Raw genomic sequence first — 16,049 nt, 5'->3', positions numbered from 1 at the left:
GGAAGCCTGCCCCAGGTGGGGTGGTTTGGCAAAAAATGGGCCCCAAAGAGAGTGGCACTATTAGGTGTGGCTTTGTTAAAGTTGAAGTGGCCTTATTGAAGGAAGTATGTCACTGTGGAGGTGGTCTTTGAGGTCTTGTATATGCTCAAGTCATGCCCAATGAATGTCTCAGACCACTTCCTGTTGTCTGCAGTCTGCAGGATCAAAATAGCAGCTCCTCTTTCATTACCATGTCTGCCTGCACATCACCATGCTCCCTGCCATGATGATTATGGACTAACTCTCTGAACTGTAAGCTGCCACCTCTATGAAATGTTTCTTTTATAAGAGTTGCCTTGGTCATGGTGTCTTCTCACAGCAATAAAACCCCGAGACACCCAGTGACATCCCCCAAAAAGGCCACACTTTCTAAATTTCCCAAACAGTGCCACCAGTCAGGGACCATGTGTTCAAATGCCCAAGGGAAACTGGGACATATTCAAACCATCACAGTCCCTGAAATTTCTTCCCAAGTAGTTAATTCCATTTATAAAAGTCTACACCTATTTCACTGAGTTGTAACATTTAATGCATGCACACAGTGTGCAGAATGTCAAAGGCAGCCGTGGGAAAACGAAAAGAAGTTTATTTGGGGCTTTTTTGTTGTTGGTTTTGGTTTTGGTTTTGAGACAGGGTCTTACTGTATAGCTAGGCTGGCCTGGAACTCACTGTGTAGACCAAGCTAACCTGAAACTTTCTGCAAACTTCCAGCTTCTGTTTTACAAATACTAGGATTAAAACATGCTCTGCACACCCAGCAAGGAAACCTGTTTACAGGACTGGCAGGTAAAGTGAGCCACGCAATTATATAAACAAAAGACACGTTTACCAGGTCTAGGCTTCTAACACAGCTGAAATTATATGTGTGGAACACTTGAATATAATGTCTGGGACATGATAAACACAAAAGTTACCCCTTCCCTCCTTTCTGTGGTCCACTCTAGATGGTGTCAGTATCTTGGGTAGTTTGTCCTGGTAGCCTGAATTCACTTAATGCAGCTAAATGTTCTTGCAAGGCTTTTAGTTTCTTCTTACTTATGTTTCAATTCTTTCAACACTTGAGTGTCAATATATTGCCAGTTTCTACATTAAACACAATGTATCACAATAAATGCGGCCTAAGTCTGGGAGTATAATCAAAAATAGATTGTTTTTAGCCAGGCAGTAGTAACATACACCTTTTATCCCATCACTTGGGAGGGAGAGGCAGGTGAATCCTTGAGTCTACAAGAGTGAGTCCCAGGGCAGCCATAGCTACACCCTGTCTCAGATAGATAGATCGATAGATAGATAGATAGATAGATAGATAGATAGATAGATAGATGATAGATAGATAGATAGATAGGATGAGCCAACTCCTCCCAGATCGTCCCTACTTCCCTACCAACCCAAATCCACACTCTTTTTTTTTTAGATTTTTTTTATTAATTATGTATACAGTATTCTGTCTGCATGTCTGCTGCTGGCCAGAAGAGGGCACCAGATCTCATTACAGATGGTTGTGAGCCACCATGTGGTTACTGGGAATTGAACTCAGGACCTTTGGAAGAGCAGCCAGTGCTCTTAACCTCTGAGCCATATCTCCAGCCCCCCAAATCCACACTCTTATAAGAAAACAGGCATCTAAAAATAAGATAAGATAAAATAAAAACAAACCAGAATAGGACAAGACAACAACAAAAGTCAAAGAACAGAAGAAGCACCGGTGTTAAGACACACATAGAAAACCCATAAAAACAAAACAGAAATCATAATATATAAACAAGAAATCTGTAAGGGAAAAAAATTGCAGACAAAGCATTATGAAACAAAAAAAAAGAAAAAGAAAGAACCTCCAAAAGTACCATTGAGTTTGATTTGTGTTGGCCATCTACTGGGCCTGCCCTTAAGTGTGGTTTGTCTACCCAGTGAGAGTCTGATGGAGAAAGCTATTTTCCCTTACGAGAAGTTATCCATTGTAATAGCTTCTGCGTTAGGGGTGCAGTATGTCTACTTCCCCTCTCAGTGCTGGGACCCATCTGGGTTAGACTTGGACCACTCACACGCATGAAACCATTCCTGTTGTGCCTAGAAGGCCTTGTTTCCTTGGTGTCCTTACCCGCCCTGGCTCTTGTGATCTTTCCACCTTGTCTTCCGCAGAGTTCTCTGAGCCATGAGGACAGGGTTTGATGAAGACATTCCATGTAGGACCAGATGCTCTAAGACCTGTCACTCTCTGCACGTTGTCCATTTGTGGGTCTCTGTTTGTTCCCGTCTCCTGCAGGAGGAAGCTTCTGTGATGATGGCTGAGCAAGGCACCAGCCCAAGCGTATGGCACTATGTCATTAGGAGTCATTTCATTGCCACCTTCCTTTAGCAGACAGTAGTGTTTGGGTTTCCCCTAGGTCCATGGCCTATCTAGTCTCAGGTTCTTGGCTATCCCAGGAAGTGTCGGGCATGGGTTCCATCTCATGGAGTAGGCTTGATTCCAATCAGACAGTTACAACCTGAGGTTTTTCCGTGGACTCTCATGAAGGAAGGAGAGAACTGGCTTCTCTGACCTCCACAAATGCATGCCCACCCTACCCCATATTGACAAAAATAAAAGTGACTATATATATATTTAAGATAAAAGATTGTCTCTGCCTTCAAGCTAGTCACCATCACTTATTAAGCATAGTAATGCCGGAAGCCCTGGGTTTGATCCTCGGAAATGCACAAACAGGTAGAACATGCAGGCAAGCTAGTCAGAAGGCCAACATCTGTTTTAGTTACACAAGATTGAGGCTAGCTTGGGTTACATGAGACCCTGCTTTACATTTTTAAGAAATTGTTAGGCGTTTCATGTGGAGAGTGACTAATTTAAACCTCTTACTTGCTGATGTGTGTGGGGGTTAAGTTCAGCCTAGGACTGAAGGGGAATAACACACCTGTCCAGAAATCATTCAACCTGGGGATTATTGTACCAAACAGAGAAGTCAGAGAGAACTCAAGAGGAAATGAGAGTATGTAGCGGGTTTCTTTATGTTTTATGAGCATCACACCCAGGGATTGCCCCCAAAAGTTGTGCCTAAATTTCCCAGCTGGTCTGGAAAATCTGGTTTGCAGGGCAGGCACACCGGAAACTGCACGACTCACGGCGCTGGGCCACCAGGGGGCGCCAGGCAAGCAGCGACCAGAGCAGCGCGATGGCTGCGGCAAGGTTACTGCTGCGCCTGGCCGGACGCCTAGAGTCAGTGAACTTCACGCAGAGTGTGTGTGGTCTCCTGGGCGCCGGACAGGGACCCGGGCCGTGGCACACGCACTGCAGCTTGGAGCGAGGACAGCTTGTCCTTTCCAGCCATTCATTCCCCGGCGCCTCGGAGAGACTTCTAATCCAGGTCTGGTCAGGGAGTCGGGAGTCGGCAGGGAAAGTGAGGGTGGATTGAGGACCGGTCGGGGGGCGACGGGCCAGCTCCCACCGCGGGCACCTCCAATTTCCGAAAGTCCCACCCTGCTTCAAAGCCTTAGCCCGATCAACCTTCTTGTCAGAGACCCCCTTTCTGCCCTTTTGTGGCTCTGGACCAGAAGCCTGGGGGCTCCAGGACGGAGCTGCCCACAGATAGAGGTGTGGATGTGGGTGTGGCCGTTATTCTTCAGTCCAGTGACCAGACTGTCTTGTTGACCCGAAGGACATGCACTCTCCGCATTTCCCCCAACGTCTGGGTCCCTCCAGGTGAGCACCTAGGAACAGACGCTGTGGAAGACAGTGTCCTTTCCCTCCACATTGCTACTGGGTAGTCAGTCCTGTACAGTGGTTGCCCAAGGTCTGTGTCCACAGCCACAAACTTCCTCTGCCCTCTGGAGGATGGGCTCCCTGGTGGAGACAACCACCCACCATTCACTATTGGGTCCGTTCTTCTTGCAGGTGGCCACATGGAACTTGAGGAGGAGGTACCAGTCTGCCAACCCAACCAAGAGACCTATGAGTGGCGTCACCTTGGGTGTGGGCTGAGGGACAAAGGGGGTTACACTTTGGACATCCTGACCTGCTCCCTTTGACTCCCAGGTCCTGGAGTGTGGCCTTCGAGAGCTGCAGGAAGAGTGTGGGCTTCAGCTGCCCCTGGCCCAGGTCTCTTGTGTCCTTCTGGGGTTGTGGGAGGTGAGACAGACTTTCAACGACCCCTAAAGCCCACGGAACAACCCTTATCTGCCTTGGCCACTGGGGAAAAGAAACGTGGATAGTGTGGGTTACCCAAACCACAGCTCTCACCTGCGTCCCTTTTACCTCTTACCTATCATCCACTCCATGGGCGCTGGGCCAGCATTTTGTCTTCCTAAAGCTCTACTTACAAAGTTTCAAAAATAGAAATTCTCTCCACATGCTACATTGGTGTTGCTTTGTTTTGTTTTAGTCTGCCTACCCTCCTAGGCTGAGCTGGGGTTTCCCCAAATACCATCACCTCATTCTCTATGTTCTCGTGATATCCCGGGAGTCACAGCAGCAGCTCCAGGTAGGCCTGGAGTAAAGGACAGGATATAGCACCTGGCTCTGACTGGGACTCCAGACAAGGGGAGATAACAAGCTACAGGCTGCCCTTGCCCCTGGTCTGTCTTCTGCCTTCTCCTAAGTGATGGATCAATATGTCTAACCCCAGGCCCGGATCCAAATAAACCCAAATGAGGTGAGTGCCTTCATGTGGCTGGGGCCAGATGTAGCGACAGCTGTGGCCGCCACAGAAGATGGCACTGAGACCCCCAGACTTCTCCAGACCCTACCATCCTCTCTCTGGTAAGAATTTTACTTTAGCTATCGGCATTCAACAACATACATGCATATGCATACATGGGGAGATTGCAGTTTGGAGTTGCATGTAGCATGTGGAAGAGATTTATGAAGTGAGTTGGTCTACTGAGAATTAAAAGATCACCTGAGATCAAAGACTCCAAATGTTAAGGGTCCACCCTCCAGCTGACTAGCACTGAAGCCCTTGGTCTGAGCCCCTACTCTCCTATAGGAGAGTCACTTAACTTCTGCCGCATGAGGCTAACACTCGCTTGCCTTATGTAACAGCTGGGAGGATTAAATGGCCCAACATACTAAAGTTCATTGTAAGCTACAAGGCACAACCTAGACAGAAACTGTCATTCTCCAGTGCAACCGAACTGAAGGACGATGGAGGAACCCAGCCTCTGGTCCTGCCCATGTCCACACTCCTGCGGACAACCCCGACCTCAGCAGAGGACAAAGAGCGGGTCAGCGCTGGAACCAAGTTTGCTCTCAGGCTCTGGCTGCAACATCTGGGCAGCTGAAGGTAAGGAATGACTTGAGGGCCCACAGCACTGACCTGGGGTGGTCTAGTGCTTACTGACCCCAAGCACTTGCTGTGAATGCCTCCGCTCCCTGCAGGTAAAAGTGATGTTTACATGGAGCCCGGACCAGCAGAGGAAGGATTGGGGTCTGTGAGATGCTGGATCTACACACTTCCACTGTAAAAACCTGAGACCTGAGTTCAGTGCCTAGAATCTCCTTCTGGTGGCAGGAGGGCTCCTACTCCAAAAAGCTGTCCCCTATTGTCCACATGCCAAGCAAAGGCACATATGCCCAAATACGCAGTAATAAAAAATTTCAAACGTCTTCTAAAAGTGAAAAGACGGAGCATGGACCCTCTTCCCCACAAACCAGGGGCCTGAAAATTGAGATACGAAATCACAGAACATTCACAACCTTTATTGTAGGCAAGAACCCTGCTACACCTCTGGGAACAGAAAGTAAAATCACAACATAGGGCCTTGACCCTACAAGGGCCTGAGTACTGGGAAGGAGAACACAGAGCCCCCATGTCCCACAAAAGGTGCAGAATGATCTAGGCCTGACCACAGGTCACTAGAAGCATAGACCCTTGGTTGTTTAGCATAAGAAACATTGTGAACTTAAATATATAAATAGAGAGACCCAGGCAGTAGGCAGGCCCGAGGCCCTGGGCATCACAACTAAGGCCTTGTTTCCTCCTCAAGTCAGACTGGGAAGTAGAAGGCAGGAGTGTCATCTTTGGATAATTTTGGGTTTTCTTATTTATGTACAAAAAAGAAATCTGCAACCCCAAATAGAGTTCTCTGTCCTTCTCTGAAGCCTCATATCTCAGATCTGCCTGCCACCGGTATGGCCAAAGAGAACAGAACGGACATGAAAAGGACAGACAGACAGGTTTGGGAAGGGAAGGCGTCCTGCGGGCCAGCAAAGTGCCTTTTCCCCAAGAGGCCGTAGACCTGGTAAAGGCTGAGGATCCCCCTCTTTCCTTCAGCTCCTCTCTCTCCATCTGCCTCCCACTGCCTAGGTCACCATACCCAAAGGAATGTGCAACCATCAAAATACTTCCAAAAACAGACCCCAACACCCTTTAAAACAGGTTAAATGTTAACCCTTTGAGTACCGGCCTTATTAGGCAGAGAAAAGATCAAAAGTAGGTATCCATGAAGGCCTGGTCTGGCCTCTGGCCAAAGACCCCTGAGGGATCAGGGTAGCCAGGGGTTGGGAACCCACAGCACACCTGCTCAGTGCTGGGGGGCAGAGAAGGTTTTGTAATCCAAGTAACTCAATCCAAGGAAATGACATCTGACCGACAGCCAGTCAAAGAGGGACCTGAAGGCAAGGGTCCACCGTGCCCTTCCCTCAAGGAACTCCCGGGAGCCACAATGCTGCTGACACGGCCAGGAGGGGGCGCTGGAGTGGCGCTGCGGTGAGAGCTCCCCAGTGTGGGGACCAGAGGGCCCAGGAAGTGAGAAGGGGTTCCCCGGTACTGGAAGAAGTGGCCGAGGGTGTCCTGTTCATCTAGCGAGGTGATGACGGAAGGGCCGTAGTGCTGGGGATAAAGAGCACAGCTGCCGTTTCCCTTGCCTGCCACCTCCCAGAACTCATCCGGGAACTGTTTTGTGGGTACCAACCCTCATGATCTCAAGGCATTCTTGAGAAGAAAAGAGGGGGACCTCGCCAACTCTGCCCTACTTCCCCAGACAGTTCCCCCGTGCCTTGCCTTAGACAGCCCCTCCGGATACCCAGTTCTTGGCTTTGTGGGTGTCGGCAATGTGTGTGACACCCACTAGGAAAGGCTCTGCGTACATGCAGGGGTGAGTAGGCAGAAAGAGAACTGCATGGCGGTAGCCAGGAAGGCACAGGTGTGAACATGCAGTGCCAGTGGGAATAGGGAGATAAGCTGCTATGCTCTCCTCCCATGGGAAAGCATTTTGAAATCCCTAGGGAAACTGGGCAGGGAAAGACAATGCCATCAGTAACGAGAAAGGAATCTTCTGAGGTCTGACTACTTACCTGACTCTCAGTCTGAAGGAAAGAAAATAAATCTAAACCTGGTAGAAAAGGAAAAATCACAATCAACCCCCTTCTAACTCCTTCACTACAAGAAAACATCCCCCTACCCAAGCTCCGCAAAGAAACAGGTCTAGAGAGGGTGTAACAGGGCGGGACCCCACCCACCCACTTAGGATGTGTGTTATACCTTGGATGTCAGCCCCCAGTGGGAAGGCAGGTGGGTACTCATGTAGTGGGAGGCTGGACAGGAAATCACTGCCCAGGGTGCCCATCGCAGGGCTCCGCAGCACCGAAGATGGCTGGTGACCAGATGTCAGGACTCTGAGGGAAGGGAAGGAGCTGGAGAAGCTAGCCAAGTACAGATACTCACGGTCCGGTCCCAGTCCATCCTCCCTTCCCTGTCCCGAGGCCTGCCTATGAGCAGATAGCAGTTCTGCCCTCCTGTCTCCTCGCCTTTCCTCATACCCTTTGCCTCCAGGAAGGGCAGGGATGGCGGCCAAGGTGACAGGGCAGTGCTTCTTGGTCGGGGGCAGATCTTCCTCATCTGAGGAGCTTTCCATCGTCAGGTCAATAACTTCAACCCTCTTCTTATTCTCTGACGGATTCCCCTCCTGGACTGGGCTATACTGGAGGCCTGGGGTGGTTAAGAAGACTGTGTCTCAGAAAAAGGGCCATCTGTGATCTAGCTCAATTGGGGAGCAGGGGGTCACTCACCATCCAGCCCATACCCTGGCGGGGGGCAAACCTCAGATGCCTCCTTCTTAGGTTTCATTGGACACCAGGATCCATCTTCCATGAACTGGATCTCATCACAATCCGAACAGGAATTAAGAATTTCCATGAATAAACTAGGGGAGGAGGACATGGGAATTCACTGGGACACCAGTCAGTGTTCTGAGACTCACTTCCTGTACCGTAGTGTCCTCATCTGTACTATGCGCCTTACTGGACCTCTCAGAGTCGTTGCTGGAACAGCAGTAAAGCACAGGCTGGGGCTGTAGCTTAATAACAGAGACTCGCTTAGCATGCAGGCCCCAAGTTTGATCCCTAGCATTGTGGGGGCCAGTATGCAAAAGACAGGGTTTCTCTGTGTAGCACTGGCTGTCCTGGAACTCACTCTATAGACCAGGCTGGCCTTGAACTCAGAGATCCACCTGTTTCTACCTCCCTAAGTGCTGGGATTAAATGCACGGGCCACCAGGTCCGGCAAACTTCCCAAATTTTAGGTGCAGGCTTAACCTTCTCAAAAGACAATCTGAGAGCCCTAATGGAGGCTGTACAAGGAGATTACGACTACTTAATGAGATCTGGGGCCCTCTTCTGGCCCGCAGGACATGTAAACAGAACACTGTATACTTAATAAATAAATAAATCTTTAAAAAAAAAAAAAGAAAGTGTCAGGGCATGCACTTAAAAAAGAAAAAAAAACCTTATTATGCCAATATAATAAATGCCATTTATAACAGCAAAAATGAAAAGGCATGTGACTTGTGACTTGCTAAGCACAGTGGGAATCTCAGGTAGCTGTTATCAGCAGTATATCGGGACAATTCACCATTTACTCTGCCACTTGCTAATGTGACCTTCCAGGTCATGTAAACAGGACCTGGAAGGGCGGCACTCATGCTGTGGGCTGTTATGAGGACTGAGAAAATGCTGAGCATGATGTCTTCCCTAAGTCCTTGATGTCATTCACACATGGATGACTGAAGGAGATGAGGGTGAGAGCTGGGAGTAAGGAAGCCATAAAGAGGGGGGCACCTAAGCGACTGTCCTAGGAGAGGGGGAAACAGCGAAGCCCTACCCGTCGATAATAAGGGATTCATAGGGAGCCTTCTTATCGCACACAGGACACGTCCACGTTGGCTTCTTCTCATTCATCTGTAGATAAAGGGCGGCATCGAAGCTTTGCAGATGGGCACAGGTAAGGGCGCGGCATGGGACAGTCAGGCGCATCTTTCCTAGCTGATGAGAGCAGAGGTCAGGTGAGAAAACTTGGCTCTAGTATCTTTAGGAACCCCCTTCAGACTGTAACCCAACCCCCCTCCCACTTCCTTTCGCCCCGTGTACCCACCGGGCACATGAGTGACACCCGGAGACTCGTAGTAGCCACCTCACTGTCAGGGTCAGCGGTCAGTTTCTCCTTGACTGAAACGAGAGTGGGGCCAGAGCCCTGGGGTCGGCGAGGCCGGAGGCAGCCCGGAGGCAGCCCGGAGGCAGCCCGGAGGCAGCCCGGAGGCAGCCAGGAGGCAGAGAGGCCGCTGAGCATTGTCTTTGGGGCCCGTGGCACCGGACAGGAGCGGATCTAGATCTAGAAGGTATGGAGAAGAGATTTCTCCGTACCTGAAGATCTTTAACCACCGCAAGGGAAAATGTGGGCTATGTTTGGGATGATCTAGATGGAAGGGAAGCATCGCGTGAGGATTAGGTCGAATGAACTTTAGGGCTTTTCAGTACAGAAAACTGTATCTTAGTAGGGGTGGACCTGGGGTCTTGGAGTTGCAGAAGAGTTGTGTGACTGGGAATGCAAAGCTATTGCATTGCTTGAGGATCTAATTCCTCACCCACAGAGACTGAGGAGAAGCATCGGGGAGAGACAGCCAGAGATCACCTAAGAGAGCTTGTGATAAAGTCTGGAGGGCAGCAGGAACCCCTGACCCAAGGAAAAGGCTGGTACTCACTCAGTGCCCGGGAATGGTCTGGATTCCGGATACCCTTCGCTCTGAGTTTCTGTAGAAGGGTCCCTGCAGTCAGCTGCCTCACCAGGTACACAGACAAGGAGTAATTCTACTTGGGGAAGGGGGAGGGGGAGTTAGCTGCTGCTTCCTGCCTCCCCTTCCCCACAGGCTCTGTCTCACGAGGACCAGAGATGGTGGCCTTAAGCAGAGAGGCCCATGAAGAGCAAGATGGATCCCCAACCCCAAACTAGAAGGCTCCCCTGCAGCCTCTGCAGGCCTTCTGGCTATGCTCACCCGTCCAAACTCAGATGACCAATTAACCACAATGGTGTTGGGAACCGTGGCTGAGAGCCGAGCCAGGGATGTGATGTTGATTGGACGGCTGGGCCTCTTGGGCTCAGCTCCATTCTTGGTTGGGGGGAGGTAACCCTGAGGAAGGGAGGGACTTGTTAGAGACAGAGTGCTGGGAAGGGGTTCAACTCTCAAAAACCCTGTCTCAGATTACTCTGGAGGGAGGCCAGCTCGCTCAGGAGCAACGGAGTCAGGATCCATGCTGCCGTGGCGATGCTAAAACATGGGCCCTACACAGGGCGGGGTGAGAGGTTCACTTCCGGGGGGGGGGGAGCTTATTTGTTAACCAAGGAGCCAGGAACCCCAATCACTGGGTCCCAGGGAACAACAGGGACAGTCCTCACTTCCAGTGTCATCTGCTGTCATAATCTCTTGGAAGTCTTCTCTAAACATGTGTGTTAAAGCAGTGCCCCTCGCCTGGGGCCGACAAGAGTTATTCAGCCCTCCTTTATTTTACTCATTTTTTACTAATTCTTTTTTTAAAATTTATTTATTTATTATGTATACAATATTCTGTCTATATGTATGCCTGAAGAGGCCACCAGATCTCATTACAGATGGTTGTGAGCCACCATGTGGTCGCTGGGAATTGAACTCAGGACCTTTGGAGAAGCAGGCAATGCTCTTAACCACTGAGCCATCTCTCCAGCCCTTTTTACTAATTCTTTGAGAACTTCACACACGTATTGCAATCCTATTCACTCCCATCCTCGATTCTTCCCAGAACCGCCCACTCCTGTACTCAGCCAACTCTGAGTCCCCCCTTATTGACATATCAGGTAGAGTTTGTGTTGCCCAAATACTCTTGGATGTGTGGCCTTCCACAGAAACATGGTCCTGCCTACAAGTCAGCCCCATTTTAATACTCTCTAGATTACACTGATTTTTCCAGTAAACTAAGCAACTACCACATAGCGGGCACTGTGCTCAGCATATCTTTTCACCAAAGGTTTTTACTTAACAACGTTTGCTGCCAAAAAAGGAAGAATCTTAACCTACCGGCAGGGGGCAGAGTTTCCCATTAACCTTGACAAAGAGGTTAGGGGGGAAATAGTCCTCCTGCGGGCAGCTGGTCTCACAGAGACAGAACCTGGTGGGAAAGGACAGGATGAACAGGTAAGTGTCAGTTTTCTGAGGTGAATGAGCACTGAAGCGGGGAACTCTAGAAAAAAAGAAGTCAGAGCCAGGCGGTGGTGGGGCACGCCTTTAATCCCAGCACTCAGGAGGCAGAGGCAGGCGGATCTCTGTAAGTTGAAGGCCAGCCTGGTCTACAAGAGCTAGTTCCAGGACAGGAACCAAAAGCTACGGAGAAACCCTGTCTCAAAAAATCCAAAAAAAAAAAAAAAAAAAAAAAGTCAGAGATAATATGCAGCCCCCCAGCATCCCGAAGAGTCCCAGGGCCAGAGTGGTCTGGGCAGGACCAGGAGAGGAGTATGTCATCCCCCTATTTAGCGCCTGTCCTTGTTAAGCAGCAGCTCACCTTAGCTGCACCTGTATAGTATAATCGCACTTAGCTCCCGGCAGAACCTCCCTGCAACAAGAAAGAAACGTCAGTTCAGAGGGTGGAGATGGACAGAAAGAAAGATGTCCAGGGCACAGACAGAAGACAGGCAAAAGAATGAGAGACAAAGTAGAACAGAGAAGAAAGGCAGAGGCCAGGGGACAGTCGCCACAGCCGAGGCAGGGACAGGAGAGATGTACCTGGACGTGAGGATCTGCTGCACCTGCTGCGGGGTGAGTGCAAAGGTAAAGTGTGCTTCCTCAAACCTCTGGCTGGAGGTGGACGCTGAGGACACAAAGACACAGTCACTCCCCAGCCCAGGCCTGAGAAGCCACCTGCTCCCATCCCAGAGGGCTGAGACTAAAACCTCAGAGGGGAGAAACAAACGCAGCCGGAACCAGAGTCCAAAAAGGGACTCTGGGGGACCACAGCCAACTTACCGAGGGTGGTGGGCCGGATGAGCTCCCCATAGACTTCATAGAAGGGCAGCGGTTTCATGGTGACATCGGGGTGCACAGGCTGGGGCAGAGGAGGGTGCAGGTCCACCTCCCGCTTAGGGCCCAGCAAGGTGCCAGGGGTTAGAAGGGAGGGAGGAATGGGAGGTAGAGAACCGGGGGAGCCTACAGGAGAGGCGCCAGGGGGCAAGGAGAGCAGCGGGAAATCAGAGGGCCCCAGGCTCTTCCGGGGAAAGCGGCGTCGGTAAAGCTCTTTGATCTTCATCTGGACACTGGGGGCACAGCTGGACTTGAGGAGGTGCAGGGCCTTGGCCAGGAGCTCGTGCTTCCGTCCACTCTTGTTCCGGCCGGCGAAGCCAAGGAGCACCTGGAGCTCAGACACTCGGAAACTCATCACCATGTGCTGGAGAGAAGAGCCCAGAAATGATACCCAGTCACAAAGGCCTATCCTGCTGAAGACAGACGCTGAGCTCCTGGGGGGGCGGGGGGAGGGTAGAGACAGTGGAGGAGCTCACCCGACTAGCTGAATCCACAGGGACTACCTAGCCCCATCCCCACCCCTAATGCAGACATTCCCTTAAGCTGATTATAGCCTCTCCAGGGCTCAGACTCTCAGGGTGTTCCTAGCCTCCTGGAAAAGCATAGGACGCTAGAAGAGAAGGATTCGGCAGGAAGCCCCAGGAGGAAGAAAGAGGCCAGGTGGCTAGCTGATTGTATATCTCCCGGTTCATCCCTCCCAATCACCTCAATCCACCTCTATTCTCCCCATACCTCTGAATTGAAGCTTTTATGGTAAGGGATTTAAATCAGAGTTGAACACTCCATCTTTATCACCACCACTCCACCCCTGTGTACGCAAGCGCGCATGTGCAAACACACACATACAACTTTTTTTGGGGGGGGATTTTTTGGGACAAGGTTTCTCTGTAGTTTTTGGTGCCTGTCCTAGAACAAGCTCTTGTAGACCAGGCTGGCCTCGAACTCACAGAGATCCGCCTGCCTCAGACTCCCAAGTGCTGGGATTAAAGCAGGCATGCACAACCACCAACCGGCGCACATACAACTTTTTACATTATTTACATACTCACACTCCTCTAGTTCTGTTTTACTAGAAGGAAGCTACCAAAACTTGTGGGGGAGAAAGGGAATCCACAAGTCTAGGTAACTGGCATGACTTACTCCATCTGTCAAGGACTACTATCTTGCTGCTCTCCCTTATACATGGCATATATACCCACAGGGGTGGAAACCAGGGCAAAGTTCTCAACAGAGACCCCAGGAGAATGAGACTGGTGTCCATGGACCCGGACACAGAAGCAAGGTTTCTTTCTTTCTTTCTGTCTTTCTTTCCTTCTTTCTTTATTTATTTATTTATGGTTGGTTTTGGTTATTTGAGACAGGATTTCTCTATTTACCTTGCTTGTCTTGGAACTCACTTTGTAGACCAGGCTGGCCTTGAACTCACAGAGATCTGCCTGCCTCTGCCTCCCTAGTGTGTGTACCAGCACTGCCAGGCTTCGAAGTAAGCTCTTAAAGGGTGATGATGACCCAGTGGCTGTCCAGCACAAGAATGAGGCAAAGGCAGAAGATAGGCGATGAAGGTCTAAGTTTTTTTTTTTTTTTTTTTAGTTTTTCGAGACAGGGTTTCTCTGTAGCTTTTGGAGCCTGTCCTGGAACTAGCTCTTGTAGACCAGGCTGGCCTCGAACTCACAGAGATCCGCCTGCCTCTGCCTCCCTAGTGCTGGGATTAAAGGCGTGCGCCACCACCGCCCAGCTGAAGGTCTAAGTTTTGAGGGGTGTCCTCCCAAGTGGTTCCCTGAAGACTGGAGGGGGTGGGGCAAGACCTCTCTCCTTGTAGGGCTCCCTTCTGTGAATGCCTAGAAGACCTAGTCATGGGGCAGGTCAGAAGCTCTCCAAGTTCTTTTCCTCTCGGACTCCTTTTCAGGAAGGTAAGGAGAACCTTCTCCATTCTTAGCTCCTCCTACTTGTTTTTATTTCTCCATCGGCTTTATAACTCATTTTTCCATCCTATGGTTTACACTGCTCCAGCTCTCCAACGACAGCGCCTCACCAAGCCGGTTCCTCCTCCTCAGCCATCAGGATGCTCCTGCCCCATCCCTTGAAGTACACTCCCATACGGCCCCGCCCCCTGCGTCTCAGCTGCCAGCTGGTACTTCCCAGGGCTCAGATGCCAACAGCAGCCCCAAAGCCTCCATCCTGAGCTGCAGGTCCTCGGGAGCCCGGCAACCTTCGGCCCTCGCCTCGGAGCCCATCCCTACGTCTCCCGCTTACTGCCTCATCCCTCGGCCTCACGGACTCGCCCCTATGCCTCGGGAGCAGCTCTCGGTCGCGGTCGCCCGACGCAACCCTGCAACCACCTACTCCGCAAAGCGGTCACTGCCCACGTCCCCGCCCCCTGTGCCTCGGCCCCCAGCGGTGACCATCTCCCCCCCCCGCCCCACCCCTGCATCTGCCCCGCGGCCCCGCCCCCGGGGTGCCGCCGCAGCCCCTGCTGCCCGCCCGCCCGCCGCTGCCCGCGCATCCCTGCAGCCCGTCCCTGACACGTCGCCCGCGCCCACCCCGGCCCGCGGCGCCCAGCCCGGTCGCCTCCCCGCCTCGGCGCGCAGCCGAGCGAGTCCTGACGGGGCTGGGGGAGGGGGCAGGTACCTTTAACTCGCCCAGCTCCGCCATCTTGAGACATCGCAGGCGCCCCAGCCCGAGCCGGAGCTCAGGCCCAGGGACCGGCGCAAACTCTCCGCCCCGGCGCCGGCCGCAAAGGCCGCCTGCTCCGCCCCGTCCGGCCCCCTACACCTCCCCTTCCCGGCCCCGCCCGCCGGGCTCCGGACCGCCGCCGGCCTCGCCCCTTCTTCCGCAGCCCCGCCGCCCCGGCGAGTCTCCGGCCGGCCGGCGACGCGGTGACCCCGCGGGCAGTGTGCGGCGCAGGGATCGCGGGCCCTGCGGGTAACGAAGAGGAGGCGGGCCCGGAGGGACGGGCTTTTAGGGAGCCCCGGGTACTTGAAAGATGGAGGGAAAAGTATCCGGAACTGCCGGAGCTCCAAGAAATGGGGGAGGGGCGGCGAAGTTGGAGCCCTTGTCGCCGGGAGCTGCAAGTTTAGCCAGCGAAAGCCCAGAGTTCTGGCAAGTCCGGGAGTGATGCGCTCCGGCCCGTTTTAGGGAAGTTGGGGACTTGAGAACTGTCAGAGACGGGTTTTGCCGATCCTTCTCCTCCTCCCCCGAACCCACAGCAACTACGAGCGTAGCTGCTGCTGGCGCCACCCGACTCGAGGCTTGACCGCAACAAAGTTGGGTGCGGAAAGGAAAGACTGACCTGCAGAGTCGCGGGGGTGTGGGCCCCGGTGCGGAAAGGGCTCGCGCCGCTCCCGCAGGCTGCACAGCCCGGCTTCGGTCCTGCCACTGGACGCTGCAGCCGCAGCTCCGCCCGGGCCAGAGCTCCGCCCGGCCGAGCGTTGCTGCTGAGGCCGCCCCCTCCAGGAGAAGCCCGCCAGGACCTCGGAGAGGGGAGAGAGGCGGAGCCCAGAGCCGAGCGGGAGCTGTTAACTCCTGGGAGCTCTTAGGAGAGAGGAGACTCGGCGTCCAGACTCCCTTTAACTCTGTGATCCCTTGCTGAGTGTAAGGACGGCGCTGGGCAGGAGTGCACAAGAGTGTGTGCACTAGCCGGGCGGTGGTGGCGCACGCCTTTAATCCCAGCACTCGGGAGGCAGAGGCAGGCAGATGTCTGT

The 16,049-nt window shown here is 52.3% G+C and overlaps 2 protein-coding genes across 3 annotated transcripts; one reads left to right on the top strand and one right to left on the bottom strand.

Moving 5' to 3' along the window:
* The first annotated feature begins 3,037 nt into the window (after positions 1-3,037).
* Nudt17 (nudix hydrolase 17) lies at positions 3,038-5,623 on the top strand. The gene is made up of 8 exons (XM_041638267.1): positions 3,038-3,398; positions 3,550-3,733; positions 3,926-3,951; positions 4,067-4,159; positions 4,413-4,511; positions 4,656-4,789; positions 5,154-5,312; positions 5,408-5,623. The coding sequence occupies exons 1-7, from the start codon at positions 3,207-3,209 to the stop codon at positions 5,308-5,310; spliced, it is 885 nt and encodes a 294-aa protein (XP_041494201.1). The 5' UTR covers positions 3,038-3,206; the 3' UTR covers positions 5,311-5,312; positions 5,408-5,623.
* Positions 5,624-5,707: 84 nt separating this feature from the next.
* Positions 5,708-15,759, bottom strand: Pias3 (protein inhibitor of activated STAT 3). 2 transcript variants are annotated; one of them, XM_041638204.1, is made up of 14 exons: positions 15,638-15,759; positions 12,295-12,712; positions 12,055-12,139; positions 11,834-11,884; positions 11,353-11,443; positions 10,297-10,431; positions 10,006-10,111; positions 9,399-9,472; positions 9,129-9,289; positions 8,039-8,172; positions 7,790-7,958; positions 7,512-7,645; positions 7,325-7,362; positions 5,708-6,860 (listed from the first exon to the last, which is right to left on the bottom strand). In XM_041638204.1, exons 2-14 carry the CDS (start codon positions 12,707-12,709, stop codon positions 6,594-6,596), a joined length of 1,860 nt encoding a protein of 619 aa, XP_041494138.1. In that variant the 5' UTR covers positions 12,710-12,712; positions 15,638-15,759; the 3' UTR covers positions 5,708-6,593. The 2 variants fall into 2 exon arrangements, with proteins under 2 accessions (XP_041494138.1, XP_041494137.1); XM_041638203.1 differs by lacking the exon at positions 15,638-15,759 and adding an exon at positions 14,977-15,120.
* Between the last annotated feature and the right edge of the window lie 290 nt (positions 15,760-16,049).

Source organism: Microtus oregoni, unplaced genomic scaffold, assembly GCF_018167655.1.
Source record: "Microtus oregoni isolate MIOR12 unplaced genomic scaffold, Mior012 000054F_ref0000373, whole genome shotgun sequence".
Classification (NCBI taxonomy): domain Eukaryota; kingdom Metazoa; phylum Chordata; class Mammalia; order Rodentia; family Cricetidae; genus Microtus; species Microtus oregoni.
The sequence above is the reverse complement of the archived record's forward strand: the minus strand, read 5'-3'. Positions and strand labels throughout refer to the sequence as shown.